At 42.3% G+C, this 22,924-nt stretch overlaps 1 protein-coding gene across 5 annotated transcripts in view; it reads left to right on the top strand.

Annotated features, from left to right (window-relative positions):
• The first annotated feature begins 2,512 nt into the window (after positions 1-2,512).
• Positions 2,513-22,924, top strand: part of BCL2L11 (BCL2 like 11) — a 48,019-nt gene continuing 27,607 nt past the window's right edge. For 2 of the 5 annotated variants that reach the window (XM_070734646.1, XM_070734642.1), the window contains exons 1-2: positions 2,513-3,065; positions 9,917-10,346. In XM_070734646.1, the coding sequence (XP_070590747.1) occupies positions 3,018-3,065; positions 9,917-10,346 (478 nt within the window). In that variant the 5' untranslated portion in view covers positions 2,513-3,017. Of the gene's footprint in view, positions 3,066-8,334; positions 8,511-8,676; positions 9,015-9,916; positions 10,347-22,924 lie in introns of those variants that run through there. The other 3 variants (XM_070734643.1, XM_070734644.1, XM_070734645.1) reach the window with 3 other exon arrangements.

Here is a 22,924-nt window from a genome sequence, read left to right as displayed (position 1 = left end):
CTGTGGCGGCCCCAGCCCTCTGGAACCAACTCCCCCCACAGATTAGAATTGCCCCCACCCTCCTTGCCTTTCGTAAGCTACTTAAAACCCACCTCTGCCGCCAGGCATGGGGGAATTGAGATACTTTTTCCCCCTATGCCTTTACAATTTTACGCATGGTATGTCTGTCTGTATGTATGTTTGGTTTTTTATAATAATGGGTTTTTAATTGTTTTTAGTATTGGATTATTATATGCTGTCTTATTATTGCCCTGAGTCTCCGGAGAGGGGAGGCATACAAATTAAATAAATAAATAAATAAATAAATAAATAAATAAATAAATAAATTTGACGTTACAACAGGACTGAAAAAAATAACTTCTTACTGGTTTTCACAACTATGACTATTGCCACATCCCCTTGATCATGTGAGGAAAATTTGGGTACTTGAGAATTGGCTTCTATTTATGACAGTTGCAGTGTCCCGGAATCATGTGATTACCGTGTGGCTTTTCCAACTGGCTTTTGACAAGCAAAGTCAAAGGAGGAAACCAGATTCACTTAACAACTGTGGCAAAAATGATCATAAATTGAGGCCCTGCTTAGCAATAGAAATTTTGGGCTCAAATATGGTCGTAAGTTGAGGGCTACCTTATTTTTCTCGGGAGTCTTCGTGGAGGGTGGCATACAAATCTAATAAATAATAATAATAATAATAATAATAATAATTATTATTATTATTATTATTATTATTATTATAATACCTGTTACTACTTGATAACAGCAAAACAGAAATATGTGCACACACCAAGTTACTAGAGCACTGCACTCCAACTAGACACAAGAACAGTTTGTTCCCCGTATGCCATCACTTTTGTAAACAAATAATTCCCTCAACTGTCAAACTATTTACAAAGTTTGCACTACTACTAATCTTCTCATCGTTTCTATCACCTATCACTTCTCACTTATGACTGAATGATTGTAACTTTGTTGCTTCTATCCTTATGATTTATATTGACTGTTTCCTAATGTGATTTGATTGCTTATTTGTACCCTATGATAATCATTAAGTGTTGTACCTTATGATTCTTGACAAATGTACCTTGCCTTTTATGTACACTGAGAGCATATGCACCAAAGACAAATTCCTTGTGTGTCCAATCGCACTTGGCCAATAAAGAATTCTATTCTATTCTATTCTATTCTATTCCAACACTACAAAACCAGTTTTTAACTTCCTTTAAAATGTACGTGTATCTATAAACAAATTGAGCTTTAGCATTTTCGGTTTGTGCTCTTCAGTTTACTCAGACATCCTGCTTGACTTTAAATTCATAATTTTAGAGAAATTGAGAAATAAGAAGGACTCAAAGGCGGGCAGTATTTGCACTTATTATTAGCTCACAGTTGTCACCCTTACTTACCAAAGATCCTTCCTCGAGAAGTGATCGTCTGAAATGGTGTAGTAGGGGCTCCTGCTTGAGCAGGGGGTTGAGCTACAAGACCTCCAAGGTCCCTTCCAGCTGTGTTATTCTGTTATCCTGAAATAATTCTTCTTAGACCAATGTTTCCCAACCTTGGCAACTTGAAGATATCTGGACTTGAACTCCCAGAATTACCCAGTCAAGCATTCGCTGGCTGGGGAATTCTGGGAGTTGAAGTCCAGATATCTTCAAGTTGCCAAGGTTGGGAAACACTGCCTTAGACAATGGCCAAAAAGGAGTTCTATGCCACATCGCGTGCGTCCCTGCGTGCAGTGTGTGTGTGTGTCCGTACGTGCGTTTTCACACGCCAGTCCTTCCGTTATAGGGCATGTAGAAAGCACCACCTCGGGCAAGAGCTTTACCTGTCCCCGACTAGATAACCATTTACTAATTACTTAGCTCGTTACCCTTGCATTGTCCTGAGAGGGAAAGGGAGGCGCTGGTGAGATTCCTGCCTCAGGTGAGAGGAACACCTTGACCGGGGGCGGAAGGCGGGAAAAAGGGGGTGACTGCCGCTTATTAAGGCAGCTCCCGGGCTCTCCAAACCAAAAGCCCGACCACGCGAGGGAGAGAGGCTGCGCCCCCCTGAAAAGAAATTTTCTCTCGCGAAGAACTCGGAAGGTGGGGGGTGACAACAGGGGGACGAGGCGAGGTAAGGCAAAAGCCCGAGCGCCTCGGCGGAAACTTTCGCGCTTCACGTCTCTCGAAGCCTTGTTATTCCCCCGCCACAGACTCAGCTCGTCCGCCCTCTCTCTCCCCCTCCCCGGACGAGTCTGCTCGCTTCAAATGATTGGCTACCGAGGCCGGGAGCCAGGCAGGCGGGCAAGTCTCGACCGCAGCTTTTTGTTGCTGCTGTTGTTGTTGTTGTTGTTTTGCGCGCGCGGCCAGGGCTGGGAACGGAGCCAAGCAAGCTCTGTAGTTGGGAGTCCCGGCGGGTTGGGAGCCAGTATCTCTCCCCCCCCCCCACACGCACACACACATATACTTTCTCTCTCTCTCTCTCTCACACACACACACATACACACACACATACACACACACACACACACATACACACTGTCTTACGCACACACTCTCGCTCACTCTCTTACACACACACACACACACTCTCTCTCTCTCTCTCTCTCTCTCTCTCACACACACACACACACACATACTCCTCCTCCTCCTTTCAGTCCCAGATACCAAGCAGGGATTGGCCACATTGGGATTGGAGGCGAGCAGCGAGGAGAGGAGGTGGTCTCAGCTCTCTCTTCCTCCCTCCGTCTCCCCCCCCTCGCCGGCTACTGAGGCTCGCGGTGGCAACTTCCCTGCTAGGCGCAGTCCGGCCTGAAGCGGGGGAGGAGGGTCAGTCAGGGGCCTTTTCGAAAGCGTGGCAACAGCAACGGATGGAGGAGGTGGGGGAAGAGAGTCTTTTTTTCCAGGAGTTTGCGGATGAACTGTAGCTCTCCAGATGTTGCTTTGACGCGCAGTATTTGCCGCGGCCAGCCTGGGGATCGATGCTGAGTGTGAGAGGCGCTGGCATTTCTCTCTTTGATCGGAATGTGGTGAATGCCAGATTGCCACATCTCTCTAAGGGAGGAAGTGAAAAACGATTTGGTAGGTGGACTGGTTTTGTTGGTAAAGGGGAGTGGGGGGGGGGCGTTGAGAAATTTAAGTTCGTTTAAACTTTTAACGGCACGTGTCCTGTCCCTGTAGGGTGCTTTCCTACGATCTTTAAAAAAAGACCCGTTCTTCAAAGATTGCGTGTGAAAAACAGAGGGAGAAGAGAGGGTTGTAGTTTTATTGGTAACCGTGCAGATGTAATTCGCCATTTCCTTGCAGGATTTTTTTTTAGATTCTTAGCCCCGTCTACATCTTTATGTTTTCTTGATAGTCTCCTATCTAAATATTAATCAAGTTTTGACTTTGCTTAGCTGTTTTAACTTGAACCAAGCAAGTTTGTCTAGGTGCTGCCATCTGCGGTGAAACAAGATGTAATAATGGGCACCAATATTTGAAGCCAACACTCAAGTTTGTGGTTGAATTGGGGGGGGGGGGGTAATTAACCTGAGTTTCTTACATTGAGAAATTGCACTTCTGCAACCCTACCTGGGTTACCTACCATGCAAAGCAAAATGAGGGTTTGATGTAATGTTTGAAAAAGTAAATATGTTGGGGCAAGTCTTGTCTTTGTAAGATCTTGTCTTGGCACAGCTTGATTTTGTGTGAAACCGGAATATAAAGCGCGGGGTCCATGCTGGAGGAATTTGGTGGAATATTGTTGTGAAATGAAGTTTGTACTCTTAGTTGTGAGAATGAAATGCAAGACTAATGAAGAGAGTTTCTGATGTGGTAGCAGCAAAAGGATTGGAAGAAGGAAAGATGTCATGGCATGTCACAAGTTTTTGAGGAGCTTAAGTCAGACAGGATGGAGAAAAAAGACACTTTCTGAAGTACTGTACGGTTGAATCTGGACAAGATGGTGTTAGCTGTAGTAATAGAATGAATGAATTGATTATAAAGCTCAGTAAACCACTGTTCAGTTCACTCGATGTTAACTTGTTATGTGAACCCAGATACCATGTAGCTAATTAGTCAATGTGCTAATTGCTGAGATCCTGTTTGGAGATATGAGAGGGCTGTTGATACTAGTTGCTGGTGGATAATCAATGCCACCAATGCCAAACAGCCATTTTACTTTTACAATTTACAATTTATGACTTATACAATGCTAAAATCATATTAAAACAGGTTATAATTAAAAATAAAGTTAAACATTTTAGAATGTAAATCAACTTTAAAATATTTATAAATTTCTACATATAGAGAGCCTTTAAACAAGTAATATAGGACAAGGAGTTGCTATGAGAAAAGCTGGGTTTTCTCTGCCCCACTTTTTTAAAAATGAAGTGTTTACTGATCGATGGAGTGATGTAATCTTGGTAAGCATGTCATGTATTGAGATGAATTGAGCCAGGGAGGTTCAGAGAATATGTTAAGACTGAGAACAGTAAAAGTGACAGATGTACAGTATTGGGAGGGAAAAGAATTGAATTGGGCTAGCTAGATCATTCTAATCTACCGTAATTTAAAAGTATCTCAGATAATCTGCTGGATGACTTCTGCTGGGAAGAGGAAGAAGAAGTGTGGCCTTTTGATTGTTGGTTCTCAGTTATTTTTGAAAATGTTAACTCTAGTATCCTCCAGGAGTGATTCTAAGTGAGAATTTGTAGCACTGTAATAACGGGATTACAGTCTTTTCTGTCAGGCAGCTTCCAAAATAGCAGCAGAGTGCTGTTGCTCAGCTTGTGGCACTTAAGCTGCAGAACACTGCGAGAATCTGTCTGTTGGAAAAGTCATTCAGAGATTTAGGCCACAATGCCATCAATATTCTGAGGACCGTTTTTACATTTCCTTTTGAATCGGATAAGGCAGAGCAGAGATCCAGAAAGCATGCTGAGATACTAATGATGAGATTTTCCCAGGCTCACTGCTCTGGATGATCTGCAGTGTCCCAGAAAGACCAAGAAATAATGTATTGCTGTCCAGCAGCCTGGTTTAAGGTGACCTGGACTCTATTGGATAGGGATGGCCTCTTAAAATATCAGTGGGCTGCTCTGAGGATTATTCTGGCTTTCTAGTAAATAACATGAAATTCATTTCAACTGGACACTGACTAGGCTGGGCAGGCTGAGCTGTATAGCACAATCTGGAAGTATGATCTCGGAGGAGTTTCAACTGCTGACTATTGAGAAGTGGATAGGGTTCTCTGGGCTGTCAGCTTGGCCACTTGTTCACTGAATCCAGACCCTTTTGGGTTATAAAGATGGTCAGGAAGATGACCTGCCACTGGATCCATTTTATGGTATTGCCCTCTTTGTTGAAGGGAGTGGTACCTCATTCCTTGAAAGCAGCAAATTGTGAACAGCGTTTGACCAGTCTACAAGTTTTCCCCTGGAGAGGGCACTTATTGAGAAGGTAGTCTGTCTGCAACTTAAGAGAACCTTGGAGGATATGGATAGTCTAAACCTATTTCAATTTGGTTTCAGATCAGGAGTTATTGCCGAGACAAACACGGTTGCACTTCTTTATACCCTGTGGCAGAGATAAGATGGAAGTGGTACATCCATCCTTGTGCCCTTCGACTTCTAAATGGCTTTCTATTGGCCACAGTTTCCTTTTGAACCAGTTCTGTGTGGTCATCTTCCTTTCTCCGGAGCCAGTTACAATTGGTCTTGGTTTGAGGGATGAGATCACTTCCTAAGCACCTTGTGGGTAAAATGCCACAGGGTTTTACTCTCTGTCTCTCCTCTTTTTGCATGAAACCATTGGGTGAGCTCAGCTGTTGGTTTGGAATCATCAGTATACCGATAATACCTCACTATATTTTTCAACCATGGGCTGGCCAAATGAGGCTGTCACAGTTCTGTTCCAGGGACTGGAGGCTGTGAGTTTTGGATGACGAGGTAATGTCTCCAACTGTATCCTACAAAGACCGGGGGGGTCTATTTGGACCACCTAAATCTGGAGTTTGTTCTATTTGCACAGTAGGTTACATTTTCCCATTTAAAAACAATGCAAAATCTGGGGACTGGCCTGGACTCATATCTGCTGAACAATGAGCAGGTGGCTAGGAAGGCCTTCATTATACAACTTACTTAATGTGATATATCATTTGTACCATTTTTTAGATTGGATACTTTTCAGACAGTCACATTTGCTCTGGTCACCTCATGGCTTGATTACTGCTTAGGGCTGCTGCTGAAAAACATTCAGAGGCTACAACTGGTCCAGATCACAGCAGCACATCAACATCCCAGTTTTGTGACCCATGTTGGCGGTCAGTTTTTTATGACTGTGATTCAAGATGCTGGTCATAATCTTTAAAGCCCTACGTGTCACAGGGTCTGGTTATTTGAGGGATCACTATCTCCCATCATACTGCTGGTCAGTTCAGTTGAGTAGGATTGGTATGCTTCAATTTCCTTTGATTAAGCAATGTCATCTAATAAGGACCTCTTTGTAGCAGTGCCTACCCTGTGAAATGAGGCTATCCTGAAATCCAGATAACCCCCACTCTTCTGGTGCTTAGGATTGTGAAGATCCTTTTTTTAACCCAGGCCTTTGGCAAGGGACAGGGAAACTTGCTTTCCTTTATCTTTCCCTCTTTTTAATTGGCTTTATTGTAATTTTCTTGTCTTGGTTGCTGTAAGCCTCCCAATCATTGGGAGTCAGGCAGCATAGAAATTTGATAAATACATACTCAGTCCCGCTTTGTTATGGGGCACCTCAATGTTTTGGAGGCTTCAGCTTGTGCAGAAGACCTAGTTATGGTTTGGTACTGCATAGTCAAAATCACATTCTCAGTGATCTGCCTCTAATGTCTATTTTGGAACCTACCTCAAAGTACTGATGCTAATATGTAATGCCTTAAAACCATCATTAGATCTTGGTTGGAATTTTTTCCAATACAGTATATTCTGCAATGAAGATCATGGTTATTAAGAAATGCGGAGGAGACAAAAATTCTGGTGCTGTGTTTAGCTGATGCCGGGAAGGTGATAGGCAAGGGCACTATTTGGTGAGGGTACCATCATTGCTGCTCGAGTTCTGTGTTGAACTCCTCCTGCTTCGACCCTCAAGCCTGACATTTGGCAGATCAAATCTCAGTAGGTTCAAGGTTTACTCAGCCTTCTATCCTTCCAAGGTCGGTAAAATGAGGACCCAGATTGTTGGGGAAAATATGATTACTCTCTGTAAACCGCTAAGACAGTGGTTCTCAACCTTTCTAATGCTGCGACCCCTTAATACAGTTCCTCATGTTGTGGTGACCCCCAACCATAAGTCTAACACCAATTCTCCCAACTGATTGGCAGGAATGTCAGAGGGACACGCTCACTGTAAACACCTGACAGGTCAGATTGTAAAAATATATTCCAAGGCAGCTGAACAGAGGTTTTAGTTCCTAACACCGTGGGAAATTTGTCTTTTCCCATGATCTTAGACGACCCCTGTGAAATGATTGTTCGACCCCCAAAGGGGTCCCGATCCCCAGGTCGAGAACCACTGCGCTAAGAGATCTGTAAAGCACTGTGAAGTGGTATATAAATGTAAATGCTATTGCTAAGATTGCATCTCATTATCCTGATAGTTTTGGCCTCTGATGCCTTTGCTCCCGACTATTTTGCATTGTGCTTTTATTGTAACAAGCTCTTGCCTATCTGTAGGTGATAGTCATCTAAATACAAATCATGTTCATTGGTCATGTCTAATCTCTTCCTCAAGGCTAGAATTCTCTCCCTGGACAGAATGAATCATCTTGGGGTGTGAAGCTTCTAAACCAGGGAGGAGGCGGAGTCTAGTGGTTTATTTTTATTTTTTTATGAAGCTTGTTTTTTGTGTGTGCGGGAGTAACAAATATCGCGGGGTGCGGCTGCCTCTCTGCTTTTGTCAAGCGAAAAACAGTTTTCTCTACGGAAACGGTCTGGCCAGTTGTCAGCCCTCTCGGATTCTTCTCCGTTGTTGCTGGCACGTTTTGAGAAGCGGGAAGGTGGGCGTCCATAGAGAGAACGCGAAGCAGAACTCTAGCGTGGCTGCTCTCAGGTCGGCAGCCTCTCTCGGTCACGGCCGCCGCCGCCCTCACCGCGGCGGCTTCAGGAAGCTCCTGAGGACATTGAGGAGGGAAAGGAGCAGGGCGGGCCGCAGCGCAGCACAGGGGTTGTGGCAGGCCGCGCGCGTGTGTGTATGTGTGCCTTCCCTCCACCCCGAGCATATAAATGTAAACAGTGCCCTCGCGCTGTGGGCGGAGCCGCGCCGCCTCTGACGCGCCCGGATTGGCCCGGCTGCCTTATTATTATTTTTTTAATTGGCGACGGGGAGGGCTTTCTCTCCCCCCCCCCCTGCCAGAGGCAGAGCGCGGGGAATCTTTGCCCTCGCTCGGTTGGCTGCCGCTCGGTCCGCGCGGCCAACCGCCAAGCAACCCCCGAAAGGCGCGCGAGCGTGTCGCTCTGCAGCCGCTCTCGGCGTCCGCCTTCGCCTCTGAGGATTCAGGAGCCCTGACGCGTAAGTGCGGCCGGCGGGAGAAAAGGGGAGGGGGTTGGCGCGCGCGGGGGGTGGGCGGGCTGTATTTTGGTGTGAGTCCGTGTCTCCACCCCTCTCCTCCAGCTGCCCCCTCCCCCTTTGCGTGTCTCTCGCTGGCTCTGTTATTCTCTCCTGCCTTGCACTCGCGCTCCCTTTGTTGGGCTTTCGGTGGGAAGCGACCTGTCTCTCTCGCGCGGCTCCGACCGCAGCTCTCCTCCCCTCCCTCCCCGGTGTCGTTCAGCTAGCAGCGAGGGAGGGGCTTTCCTGAGGCGAATGGGGTGACTCGGCCTTGGGTTTGTTTTCAAGTCTCGGCTCCCCCCTCCCCTCGCACCCCATCACCTTTTTTTTGTTCCCTGCTTTTGCGATGGTTCCCCAACTTGGTGGTTGGATGCTGGGCCGTTTCTACAACCTGTTGTTGTTGTTGCTTTGCGTGAGCGCCTAGTCCAGGCGCCGGACACGGGCGTTGAAACAAAAAGTAAATAAAAGGTGAGTTGGAGCGGGGGTAGGTGGGAGGCAGGCTGCGACCCTCTTGCGCCCTGGGGGATGACCTGTCGTTTCTCGCTCGTCGCCTTTTATTTGCTCTCGATTTCGCCGCCCGCTGAACAATAAAACTCATTTAAAAGAGCGTGGGTTGTCGAAAGGTGCCAAGTGAGAGGTTTTTCCTCGCGTGCCGCGTAGAAAGGATCCGATCGTGGCTGTAGAAGGATGAGGGGAGGTGGAGTGAACAGAGGAGCCCTTGCAGTGTACAAACTATTGTGACGCACTTTTACAACTGATTGCTCTTGCCAAACCTTCCAGACTTGCTGCGATCAGCATATTCGATAGAACAATGGAGCGAGAGCCTGGCCGACTTCCCCGTCCTGCACAATCACCGCATCTACTTCTAACATTTCAACACTGTATCTGAGCCTCCTGTATAAAGAACTTGGAGGGCTGGAGGGTGCGGATCCTGAGCTTAAATATCTCACCATCACCCCTCCCCCCTTTAAGAAAAGAAGACAAAGTCAGTTGGCTCCTTTTGCCCTTCCTTCCCCAAAGATCAGACCTGGAATATTGCTTTAGTTGGCCCCTAGACTTTGTTTTAGAAAACTTTTGTTACTGTTTCCTTTTCTTTTCAACAAGCATTTTTACCCCCTGAGAGATATTGGATTGTTGGATATAGCAAAACACCTTTATCTGTTACTAGACCCCAGGAAAGAAGGTTAATTAATAGATTTGAAATCCTGTGGTGACTGTTAAAGTGTCACCAAATTTGCATTGCTAATGTGTTGATAGTGATTTCTATCTATTGCAAGTAAGTCATCATCCCTGTTATCAAGTTTGAATGAACTTTGTGTAATTTGAGATGTTTTTTATCTTTCCCCCCCTCCCTTTTTCCCCCCTTCCAGGGTTGGGGAAAAAAGAAAGGCCAAATGGCAAAACAATCTTCTGATTTAAATTCTGAATGTGAGAGAGAAGGTGGACAATTGCAGCCTGCTGAAAGGCCAGCTCAGCCTCATCACCTTCGGCCTGGGGCCCCTACCTCCTTACAAACTGAATATCAAGGTAATCATTTGGGTGAACGGGACAGTTCATCACCCGGTAGCCCTCAGGGACCACTGGCACCACCCTCCAGTCCCAGTCCATTTGCTACCAGATCCCCGCTATTCATGTTTGTCAGAAGATCCCCACTGCTGTCCAGATCCTCCAGTGGGTATTTCTCTTTTGACATCGACAGGAGTCCTGCACCTATGAATTGTGACAAAGCAACACAGACTCCAAGTCCTCCGTGTCAAGCTATCAATCATTATCTAAGTGCAATGGGTAAGCAAGAGCATGGTAAGAAACTTTTAAACTCATCTTTGAAATGCAGTCAACACTTCCTACTCCCCTTTGAAGCTGTGTTTGTGGTTTGGAGCTTAGGTCTAAGAAATAATTTGTAGTACTAGAACTCCAGTTCAAGGTGAGACATACTGATTAAAATGTTGGATAGGGGAGATCCAGGTTCAAATCCCTACCCAACTTTCAAGCTCATTTGGTGATCCTGATTTCATCATTTCCTTTCAGTTTAAGCTTACTGTGTAGGTATAAAAATAGGGGAATTAAAAAAAAAGAATATGAAGCTTTTTGAAGGAAAGGTGGATACAAATGTAATAAATTCTAGCATTTGAAATTTTTTCAGCTAACGCTTTCATAATGATGACTAAGGATAAGAGTACTGACTAATTTATGGTGTTCTTTGTAAAGATCAGCAGGTAAAATGAAATGTTTTGACAAAATGAAAGTAATTAGAATGAAAATAAAGATAAATTTTCATAAGGATAACTTTTTGTAATATAGAAAAAAAGAAAAAAAGAAAATTCAAATAAACCAGAAATTGGTTTATAGCTTATTAAAAATATAATAACGTCCTTTGTTTGGAAAGTGTTTTAAATATTTGTGGGTTTGTAAAAAGTAAGATCTAAATTGTATTACTGCATGTACATACACTACATTTGCAGTGTATGTGTTTGAAAATGAAATAGCAGAATGGAGATAATAGTCAAGGATTAGGACCATAGAATACTCAGAAATTGATTCTAAATCTTTACTCCTTTATTACAAGTGAAGATCACAGTCTCACAGTTGTTATCCCAGGATGGGAGTTTCCATTGATGCCAAAAAGCATTTCCATCTTAGGGTGTATAGTGTTGAGTGTCAATGCTATTATCTAGAGTAGGCCTCCTGTGCCCTTACTGAAAACTAGGAGAAATGGGAAGCAATGTGTTTATGATCCCTATAGTTTGGCTGTATATGAGGACTATAACCAAAATGTCCAATGAAGTTCTTGGTCCTTTCTTTGTGTCATTTAAAAACATAGGATATATCTGCCATGTAGAGATTTTGAATCCCACTCATTCCACTTTCCTCCATGCTAGTTAAAATGAGCTTTATTTGGTTTCTGAGAGATAATTGGTTTTCGGAACATTTTTGTATAATTTGAGTAGAGGTGTGTGGAATAACAGTTCTAAATTTTCTTTTACCATAATGAAGATTTTGTTTAAGTAGGCAGTGATCAAAAGCTTTATATTTCTTTTTCCTGAAAAAAATGTGGATGTGTGCTTTCAGATACAATATATAGTTTCTGTACAATACATAGTTCCTGAATGGGATGCTGAACCACTGCACCAAGCTTCCTCTCCTTTTGAAATAAATAAATTGGTTATATATTTTTTTGAAAATGAAAATATTTAATTTTGTTTGCTAAGTATCTTTAGATCATGTAATAACCTCATAAGGCACACAAACTCTTTTAGGAAAATAGCATTTTTGTTATGGTCCAGCCCAATAGTCTTTTAAGAAGAGATCTTGTCTAATGAAAAATTAAAAGGTTAACATAATTAGGTGTTTTGCAAATAGATTCAAGTATGTTCCTACTTGATTCCCATTTGCGGTATATGTGCATGATGTGTTGTGGTGCATCCTATTCCCTGTGGTTCAGCATAGCTGATTTCCTGCTTTGAGTGCAATGTTTATATAGCGCTAAACCAGGAGTAAGAGAAGCTACTTTGCACAGATATGCACTTAAGCCAGTATACTCCCGAGAGCATATATCCTTTTTAAAGTGGCTTAGGCATCTTAGCCTTATATTGCAGGCATGTTTACCTTCCACTTTTTACCATGGAAACTGAAGGTACTTCCTGAAAATTCAACCAATCAGAATCTAGAGAGGAAAAAAAATCCCTTGGTTTTTAAAATAGATTCTGTTGGGGCTTAATTTGTCTGGCATGGCTGAAAGAATAGAATATTGAATGCATCTCAGGAAATTGTACAGCCTATTGATTAGGTGGTAAATGGTGATAATTTTGTGCGTGCATATGTGTGTGTACATACACACACAATATGTAAACTGTAAAATGAGAGAATTTTTTTTCTATTTCACATAACATGTAGTACAGCAGTTAATTATAAAGGTTTTGTAGCATTTTTAAAATATTGCTTTTTCTGGTGAGGAAGTGCAGTAATGGGGAAAATTACACTTACTGAATCTCTGCCTACAGCTGTTAAAACAGAGGAGCTTTGTTTGGGGAGAGATGGCAACAGTAGTAAAGAATGAAGTTAACAAGTAGAAAAGGGGCATTGCATGTTATTGGAGGTCAAATATGTACATTACTGAGTATTTTCAGCAGCCTACTTGTATTGAATTGGTTAAGCCAGTCGTTCTACTAGAAATGATTGTATTATTGTATTTATTGCCCTGTTCCTAGGAGTTGGGATTTTATATAATATGCACAAGCAACAGAAGAAAATATGGCGTATTGTTTTAAATCCTGCTATTAAATGAAAATATATTAAATAGTCATGTAGAAGATAGATTTATCCAACCTCTTAAGGAGAAAAATCCAATTTTAGAGCAGGTATCATCAATGCCATGTTATCTTCTTTGTTGCTTAAATGTTATAGTTATTCTTCAGTTTTGTTCAGGTACATAAAAAGGTACTATAAAGAAGCAGGTCAGGAATTAATTTTCATTCCCACAGAAACTAGATCCAAAAGTAATTGTAGATACAGTGAACCCTCGATCATCGCGAGGGTTCCGTTCCAGGACCCCACGCGATGATCGATTTTTAGCGAAGTAGCGGTGCGGAAGTAAAAACACCATCTGCGCTTGCGCAGATGGTGTTTTTGCTTCTACTGCCGCCCGCCCTTCGCCCGCCCACCCCGTTGCTCGCGCAACGGCTTCCCTGGGTGCCCGCTCGCTTGGGAACATCCCAGCTTCGCTCCCCAGCTGGGAAGCGGATCTAGGGAGTCCCCACCGCGCGCGCGTTGCTGGGGAAAGCGCGCGCGCTTGGGAACATCCCAGCTTCGCTCCCCAGCTGGGAAGCGGATCTAGGGAGTCCCCACCGCGCGCGCGTTGCTGGGGAAAGCGCGCGCGCTTGGGAACATCCCAGCTTCGCTCCCCAGCTGGGGAGCGGATCTAGGGAGTCCCCACGGCGCGCGCGTTGCTGGGGAAAGCGCGCGCGCTTGGGAACATCCCAGCTTCGCTCCCAGCTGGGGAGCGGATCTAGGGAGTCCCCACCGCGCGCGCGTTGCTGGGGAAAGCGCGCGCGCTTGGGAACATCCCAGCTTCGCTCCCAGCTGGGGAGCGGATCTAGGGAGTCCCCACCGCGCGCGCGTTGCTGGGGAAAGCTTTCCCCAGCAACGCGCGCGCGGTGGGGACTCCCTAGATCCGCTCCCCAGCTGGGAGCGAAGCTGGGATGTTCCCAAGCGCGCGCGCTTTCCCCAGCAACGCGCGCGCGGTGGGGACTCCCTAGATCCGCTCCCCAGCTGGGAGCGAAGCTGGGATGTTCCCAAGCGCGCGCGCTTTCCCCAGCAACGCGCGCGCGGTGGGGACTCCCTAGATCCGCTCCCCAGCTGGGAGCGAAGCTGGGATGTTCCCAAGCGCGCGCGCTTTCCCCAGCAACGCGCGCGCCGTGGGGACTCCCTAGATCCGCTCCCCAGCTGGGAGCGAAGCTGGGATGTTCCCAAGCGCGCGCGCTTTCCCCAGCAACGCGCGCGCGGTGGGGACTCCCTAGATCCGCTCCCCAGCTGGGAGCGAAGCTGGGATGTTCCCAAGCGCGCGCGCTTTCCCCAGCAACGCGCGCGCCGTGGGGACTCCCTAGATCCGCTCCCCAGCTGGGAGCGAAGCTGGGATGTTCCCAAGCGCGCGCGCTTTCCCCAGCAACGCGCGCGCGGTGGGGACTCCCTAGATCCGCTCCCCAGCTGGGAGCGAAGCTGGGATGTTCCCAAGCGCGCGCGCTTTCCCCAGCAACGCGCGCGCCGTGGGGACTCCCTAGATCCGCTCCCCAGCTGGGAGCGAAGCTGGGATGTTCCCAAGCGCGCGCGCTTTCCCCAGCAACGCGCGCGCCGTGGGGACTCCCTAGATCCGCTTCCCAGCTGGGGAGCGGAGCTAGGCTGCCCCAAGCTGGCGCGCGCCGCCCGCCCGCCCACGCTGTTGCCGGCTCCGCTTCCCAGCTGGGAAGTGGAGCTAGGGTGCCCCAAGCTCTCGCTCCAGCCCACCGCCGCTGGGGTCTTACGGGGCAAGAGGGGGAAGACCCAGGGAAGCCTCTGCCCGGCGGGGAAACTCCACCATCTACGCATGCGTGGAAGGGCACGCATGCGCAGATGGTGGAGTTTACTTCCGGGTTGCAAACTAGCGAAATAGCCCTTTCGCGATCCTTGAGGACGCGAAACTCGAGGGTTCACTGTACTTATTTTAATATAAGGAAAAGTCTTTTTGATGGTGGAATAGTCACTTTGGAGAATCAGTTTAGTCTGGTGGTTAAGATACCAGATCAGGCAGCTATGAGTTCTGATTCTGCCTTAGATGTGAAAGTTATCTGGATGATTTCAGATCAGTCCCTCCAGTACTCTTACGTCTGCCTCAGGTGACAAACTCAGGAGAAAATCAGTTCCTTTCTCTGTTGATCCTATCAGCACTCAGTTGATCTGAAAAAAGTGGACCCTGCCAGGAAGAAAGAAGTACCATATTTTTCAGACTATAAAACACACCGGATTATAAGATGCACCTAAATATACAGGAGGAAAACAAGAAAAATAGTTTTTGGCATCGTTTTCACCCTCCACAGTCCCCAGAAGCACTCTGCAGCATAGTTCCCTCTAAGCTGAGCAGTGAGCAATCGCTCACTTAAAAATCATCATCAACTCAGAGTTTTCCAAACCTGCCCAGAAGCCGAGAGGCAAAGAGTGAGAGGGAAGGAGAGAGAGAGGAAGAGAGAGAAACAGATAGAAAAAAGAGAGGAAGGAAAAGAGAAAGAAAAAGAATGGGAGTAAGGAAGAGAGAAAGAAAATCTAAATCTAGTTTGAAACTAGCTCAACTATTTAAGTGGCATTTTGATATTGATAGAGTTGCCCTATTATGAGCTCACTGGTATAGACACACAGTACAGTATTTTATTTTGAAATTCTCTGAGGCAAAACAGGGTGGGTTTTTTATTTGTTTGTTTGTTTGTTTGTTTGTTTATTTATTATTTCTGTGCCGCCCAGTCCCGAAGGGACTGCCGCTCAGACACTATACTTTTCTGCGCCCCCCCCAAAAAAATTAGAGGGAACACTGCTCTGCAGTGCTCCACATGTTCCATTGTGCCCGTCTTTCAATTCCCACTCCATCCGCGTGTCACATTTTCACCCTCCCAGGCCCCCAGAAGCGCACTACAGTGCTCCACATGGCCCATTTTTGCCAAAAACATGCCCGTTTTGGGCCTGCAGAGCAGTAATGGGCAGCCAAAATTTTTACTGCCACACTGGGTGTGGCTTATTTTGTGGGTGTGGCTTGATGGTCATGTGACTGGGTAGGAGTGGCTTTCCGGCCTTATGACCAGGTGGGAGTGGTTTGAACAATCATTATCGTTCAAGTGAACTGTTACTGCTGCACGATGCCTTTTCCTCTTAGCTGTGGGCAGAGTAAGGGCTTCGCGAAGGGAAAAAGACTGAAGACCAGACTGCTTCAGCATGGTGCGGCTCTCCTGGCCTTGGAAGGTGGCCGCATGAGGCTGGAAGGGAGCCGGGCAGGAGACAGGGAAGCTTGTCTGAGGCCAGGAAGGAGGAAAGAGGAAAAAAGTGAGGCGCACACAGCAGCAGCAGCAGGGGGAAAAAGGAGAGCCGAGCTGCGACCGGTAATCCAGGAAGTTGCTGGAGCTCTGCATGCAGCTTCATTTTTGCCGGTGGAACTGCATTCCACCCCGTCCTGCCTGCTGCCCACCCCTGCTGCAGAGTGCTTCTGGGAGCCTGGGAAGGTGAAAACCTGATGTGCGGAGGGCTGGGGAGGCCAAAAACAGGACAATTTGGGGCAAAAATTGCACATGCAGAGCACTGTAGAGTACTTCTGGGGGCCTGGGAAAACGAAAATGCAACACATGGAGGTCTTGAGAGCCCAAAAATGGGATCTGCAGAGTGCTTCTGGGGGCCAGGAAGGGCAAAAACACCACATGTGGAGAATTCGGGAGGACAAAAACACCCATATTCAATCTATGATACACTTTCACCCACTTTTTGGGGGAGAGTCCATCTTAAACTCCGAAAAATATGGTGATTTACTTATGGTAGTGTGGTTTTTTTACGCCAGGATGAATCACCCTCATGGATGGTCTAATTGGGTTTCCACCACATTAGGGAGCGTTGAACCACATTAATGTTTTGAACTCCATAGTTCTATGATTGTACTGTACAAATGGGCTCAGATTTTGTTTAATGAAAAATGATCTTACCCATTTTACAGATGCTAGGGTTGTTAAGTTCAATAGGATAAATGCTATGGCAGTGATGACGAACCTATGGCATGGGTGCCATAGGTGGCAACTGGAGGCATATCTGCTGGCACATGAGCTGTTGAACTAGGTTAGCTCCAATGTGCATGCGTGTGCCAGTCAGCTGATTTTTGGCTCGCACAGAGGCTCTGGGAGGGCATTTTTGGCTTCCAGAGAGCCTGGGGGTTGGGGGAGGGCATTTTTATCATCCCTGGCTCCAGAGAAGCCTTTGGAGCCTGTGGAGAGCAAAACACAAGCCTACTGGGACCACCAGAAGTTGGGAAATGCCCATTTCCAGCCTCCAGAGGGCTTCCGGGGGTCGTGGAGAGGGAACTGTTTTTGACCTTCCCAGGCATTGAATTACGGATGTGGGCACTCACACATGCGTGATAGCGCACATGCACACTCTTTTGGCACCTGAGGGGGAAAAAGGTTCACAATCACTGTGCTATGGACAGTACACATAGGATTTTTAAGGATGTAAGAGTTTATTTTCTAAGTTGAAGAGTTTGATATTCTTGATAAATTAAGGGACTCCTCTAGAATAGAACCCAAACATAGTTTCAGAGAACTACTTGGGAGATATGAGGACTTCTGTGATGTCAAGCCCACCTTCTGCAGATATTCTAGAAATAGTGTAGAACAAAAATTAGTGTTTGTTAAAAGTTCAGCAGACCAAGAAAATGGTTTTCTTTCAATATATGATTTATAGAATATATAAGACGTATGTGGGACATAGATTCTAGCAAATTGATGTTTTAGTTTACAAATTTGTTTAAAAATGTATATGGGCAATTGAGTTGTGAAAACATTAACTGAAAAATAATTGCATCTTTTTATGAAATTCAAAAATTAACTAAATAATTTCAAACTAATGATTACTATAAGCTGTGCAAATTTACCATAGTCTAGTGATTTGTGAAGATTGTCAAGTCTTACAGTGTGGTTTTTTAAAAACCTCAAAGGAGATAGCTTAGAAGTACAAAATGACATATTTGCTCTTTTATATGTAGTTTTATTACTCAGAGCCAGTTCTTAGGGTTTTTTCTGCCTTTTAAATCAACAACTTGATTTTTTTTTGTTATTTTAATGTAATATTTTTTTTAAAGTTATCTTTTTTTTAATGGAAAACCTTCAACAAATGACTTGTGATACCTTAAACACAGTTTATTATTTGTAACCTGCAGTATAAATAAACCATTTAGAATTAACTAGCTAAGTTAAGTGCATATCTTCTTACACTTAAATAATAGGGATTATGAATTTTAATCATGTTCATTTACAATGAGTTTAAATAAAAATATTCTTGTATCAATTTTTAAAAGAAAAGTTCTGAATATCACCTTTTCCTTTCAACTTCAGACAAAGTTTACATCTGAGTTTAAAATGATGGAGGTTTATTTACATTGTACAGCTTATGTAATATTTTCATATTTCAGGTAAAACTGACCTTACATTTGAATTGTTTTAAATGTAAACATATTATTATTATTATTATTATTATTATTATTATTATTATTATTATTAATTAGATTTGTATGCCACCCCTCTCCGCAGACTCGGGGCGGCTTTCCTATTTTTAATAGGAAATAGTTATTCACAATGATGATATTGAGATATAAATGAGTCAATTGAATATTGAAAAGTCATTTGAAATGACACAAGAAAGAATAAGTATAATTATGCTGAAGGTGTAAATTGAGACAAAAAAGGAAGTTTGTGTTTTGTATTGCTGCGTGGTTGGTTGGTTTTCTGAGATTATTGTAAGTTTAACAAGCTCACTAAAAAGAATACCTACTTTCACAGAAGGGGCAATCTTCATATCAAAATGACATACTGTTTATGCCAAATTATATCTAATACTTCATATGTGATAAACAAGGGAAAGGATATCTTGTTTTTTAAAAAACAGCTGAGATGCACACTATTTGCATGTTCTTATTTCTGTAGATTGCCTAAATATCTGGTGACTACAGATTATATTCTTCAAAAAATTGGCACTGAACTTTTTATGATACAAGGGCCATGAAAAATATAAAAGATACAATGTTATTTTATGTATTTTGTCAGCATTCAGTTCTGTGAACACCCTTGATCAATGACCAAAGTATTGGCATAGATTTAAAGTTGGTGAAAAATTTACACCCAAATGGTTTTTGCATTATAGATAATCCTTTTGTAATACTGTACATGTTTTTTCATCATAGTTCTGCTTCTATTTTTTTAAAAACATTTTTGCAGTTTGAAGTACTGTAATTGCTTCTGGTTTGAATAGGCTATGACTTGCATAAAGGAAAGTTGTGGCAAGATTTTCCTTTTTCTTTCCCGAGTTGCTGTTGCTACACTTCCTGAAATTCACTAGAGGTCCTTCTGACTCCAATCCAGTCTTTGTTGACAATTGGAAGCACAAACATACTTGCTTTGTGGGTAGTAGAATAACCTCTGTGCCAACTCTCAGTTTCTTGAATTGTTTTGTAGAGGTGAAAAATGAGAAGGGATAAAAGAAAAAGTGGGTAATTTATTTTACCTGTTTATCTCAGCTGATCTACTTCGACTAATTGACTTGTGAAACAATATAATTAGATTCTTAACCTAGGATTTTCATTCTATAAAGAAGATAATGCTCCAGTTTCTCAAGTTTTTGAAATGATTTAGATGCTTAATGATGACTTAAAAGTGAACAAAAAGTAAATACGTATAGCTAGCATTTGTGCTTGATTATGGAAACCTCATAATTATGCTTTTTTGTACAATGTAATTTTCAAATTCAGTATAATAATCAGCTATTTGCTACACCAACAGTGTTACATAGTAAAATATTTCAACCTTCAGCCAACATTCAAACCCCTTTGAATAGTTGAAGAGATTAATACACCCAGTACATTTATATGATAACTAGATAATCTGTGACCCTTGGGTCATCGTTACAAAGATATTTCCTTACTAGATTTTCTCAATGCCTTCAACAGTGGCAGAACTTATAATGTATCTGAGAAATTCTTAAAAGTTTAGGGAGATATTTAGAGATATATCTGTCTTGAAAAACAGCCCATGTTAGGCTATTTTTGTGGGTATAGCACAGTCAAAATTTCAGGAGTTGACTACAGGAAATATATTATTTTTAATTATGTCATAAAATTTTAATAAAATTTGCCAAATGGAAATTTGGCATTGCATGGGAATTATGGGTAATGGATTTTGAGCATATTCTGTATAAGTTAGCCCATTTGAGATAACCTTGGTTTAAAAATCTGGTGTACTTTTTCACTCAGTTAAAAGTTACATACGTGAGAGTTTTAGTAGTATATAGATTAATGTGAAATGAAGTACTTGTGGCCATACCTGTAATAAAAGAATCCTTGGAAAGAAACAAAAGAACAATATTTGAACAAATAATATTTGTCTGGTTATAATTTTTATTTCTTTGCATTATCTTTATATTTGTGATAAAGAATCTGCTTCAAATACAGTAGCGCTGTAGAGGATGCTAATTCCTACTGCTCTGACAAAAAACATGAGCTTTTAATAGCATTTCCTGGAATTTCAAAATATTGTGTACATTTTCAGAATCATTGTAATATTATGAGTAGAATATAAGCAAAAACAAACCGCCAAAACCCTTTTCTTCCAGAACAGCTGAATGCCAGGGTAGCTGTTATAGGAGCATTTTGTTTTTTTAAGACATTGATTCATTCACAATATTGTTCAAACAGATCACTTTATTTATTTATTAGATTTATTTATTAGATTTGTATGCCACCCCTCTCCGTATGATATGCGTATATTCTAAGAATTTTATCTCTTAGACCTATATGATATAAAGGGCTTTCTAATATAGTAGGCTAGTTTCATATTGATTCTATGCTTTTCATGCTATCTTTGAAATGAGTCAAATGTGTTTAAAATAATTTTTACATTTAGTTTCCTGTGTTTCTAAATCGCTTCACCATAATTTTGGTTCTTAGTGTGTTATTTGGTTGAATGGAAGAATCTGTTTCCTGATAGGAACTTTAAAGCAACATTTATTAAATATAAATAATATTTTGTGAATATTTAAAAAACTGCTTTTAATGTCCCCTAAATTTTAATTAAAGTATGTTTATGAGATTAAAAGGATGTAAATAACCTGTAAGGGTTGGTAAAAGCAAGTATGCAATTCATGAAGAGTTCAGCTTCATTTCTCAGATTACTGTGGCATCAAATTCCAGCAGCTGTTCAGTGTGTTGCCTCCGATTAATGCGACTGTTGCCCATATGTGTTTAGCAATTCATTATGCTAAGAATGTTGAAAGATTCCTGCCCTCTGTTTTCTCCAAGTTACTTGCATACCTCCAGCCATTCTTTCTTGTCACATTCCTAATCGCATTGTGGACTATATACTGGTATTATTTGTTACATTGAGAGATTGGTTATAATGGATAACATGTTGATTTTCTTTTTTGTAAGTTTAGCACAAATAGGTTTTGCTGCTTTCCTATTGGGTTTTCTGAGCTTGTATTAGCAATGCCTTGCATGTGTGTGGAACACCTGTGCTTCTCCGCAACAACACAGTGTTGGTTTTTCTGTTGGGGTGAGTGGGAGGAAACAAAACACTTAAAAAAAATAAACTATCTCATATGTGGGAACTTCATTTCCCCCCCACTATATTGGTATCACCATATCAATGAAATCCTCAGCTACTTTCAAAATAAAATATAAATGCTCGCATGTCTCCAAAATTGTTGACATAGGGTGTATATTCCAATTCTAATTTTTGCCATGATTGTAGTTTTTAATGGTAGTGGGATGATTGCATATTATCTTTTGCATTTCTGTTGCATGAGATTGGAAGTATTTCAGAAGTATTTCAAGGACCATTTCCTCATCTTTCCAGGAAATTCCTCACTTGACACAAGTTTATATATTATACAGTGCAAATGTTTTTAATTCAAGATACCCTGCACAAAAGTGATTTAGAGATTGGCAGATCAGGAAGGGATTATTGCAATAGAGAAGATAAAGCTAGAAATAACCTCTTTAAGTTAATTATGCTTGGCAGAACGCTATGTTAAATAGATGTTTAAATATTGCCAGTGCAACATTTATTAAAATTAACCAGAATTTTACTAAAGCATTTATTATGATGACAATCTTTATGAGAGTAGTAATGTAGACATATTTCAAACTTTTTTTGGATTGTGGTTATCCTGAGAACTAACAAGAAGAATATGTATGTAAATAGAAGAGAGATACGTTGTAGTGCACAATGGACAGTTTTACAGTAATGATTGCCTTGATATCATATCCATTGTTTAAATGTAGCTTCAGTATTTTGAATGGATATTATGCTTGAAAATATATTTCTATTTTGCATAACTAAATGACTTGACACTCCTAATCTTTTTGATCTTTCAGCCCCACAGAAAGTCCTTCATGAAAACCTCAGATTGATTTCATGGTTAACCACATGAAACATTTATATTAATTTCTTGACTTACAGAAACTGTCATTTAGAATCAATTAAGGCTTTTTTATACCTTTGTAGTCCCATAGGTCCCATTATATGTTTATATGATTTTGATAGCTAGTTGAACACTTCTGCTTTTGTCTAGTTATGTGAAACTAACATCTTGTCAAGTGACATACAAAGCTTAAGCAGGTGGCTCTCAATCTCTGATCCTCCAAGTTCTGGTATACTGTAGTTTGATTTCTGTGTAATATGCAGAAATCTCACTATATAATTGATGACAGTGTAAATCATTGCTTTTTTTTTTCCTCATGAAGAACTTCACTGCCCAAATTTAATGAAACAACTAGATTGTTCTCTTATTTTAACACTACATAGTATATTTTTAAATGTAATTTTTCATAATTTTGTTTGTTTTAAAGAGTCCTTTCCACTACCTAAATTAGCTAATAAATGCAAAGTGATGCTATTTTCTTGGCTTAGTTAGTTTGATTTCATCCAGAAATTTCTAAGTTGCTTATAAACAGATCATGGGATGACATTTTTTGAACCTATAACTTTATTTCTCAGAATATTGAGGCACCTATTACTATACACATTCCCATTGGCAGAAATAGTAGTATTATTTTTGGCCAAGGTTGCACTAAGATTTGATTCTGCTCTAATTTGTACTTTGCCAATTTTCTG

The sequence above is a fragment of the Erythrolamprus reginae genome, chromosome 1 (genome assembly GCF_031021105.1).
Source record: "Erythrolamprus reginae isolate rEryReg1 chromosome 1, rEryReg1.hap1, whole genome shotgun sequence".
Classification (NCBI taxonomy): Eukaryota; Metazoa; Chordata; class Lepidosauria; order Squamata; family Dipsadidae; genus Erythrolamprus; species Erythrolamprus reginae.
This window is presented reverse-complemented; position numbering and strand designations above follow the sequence as displayed.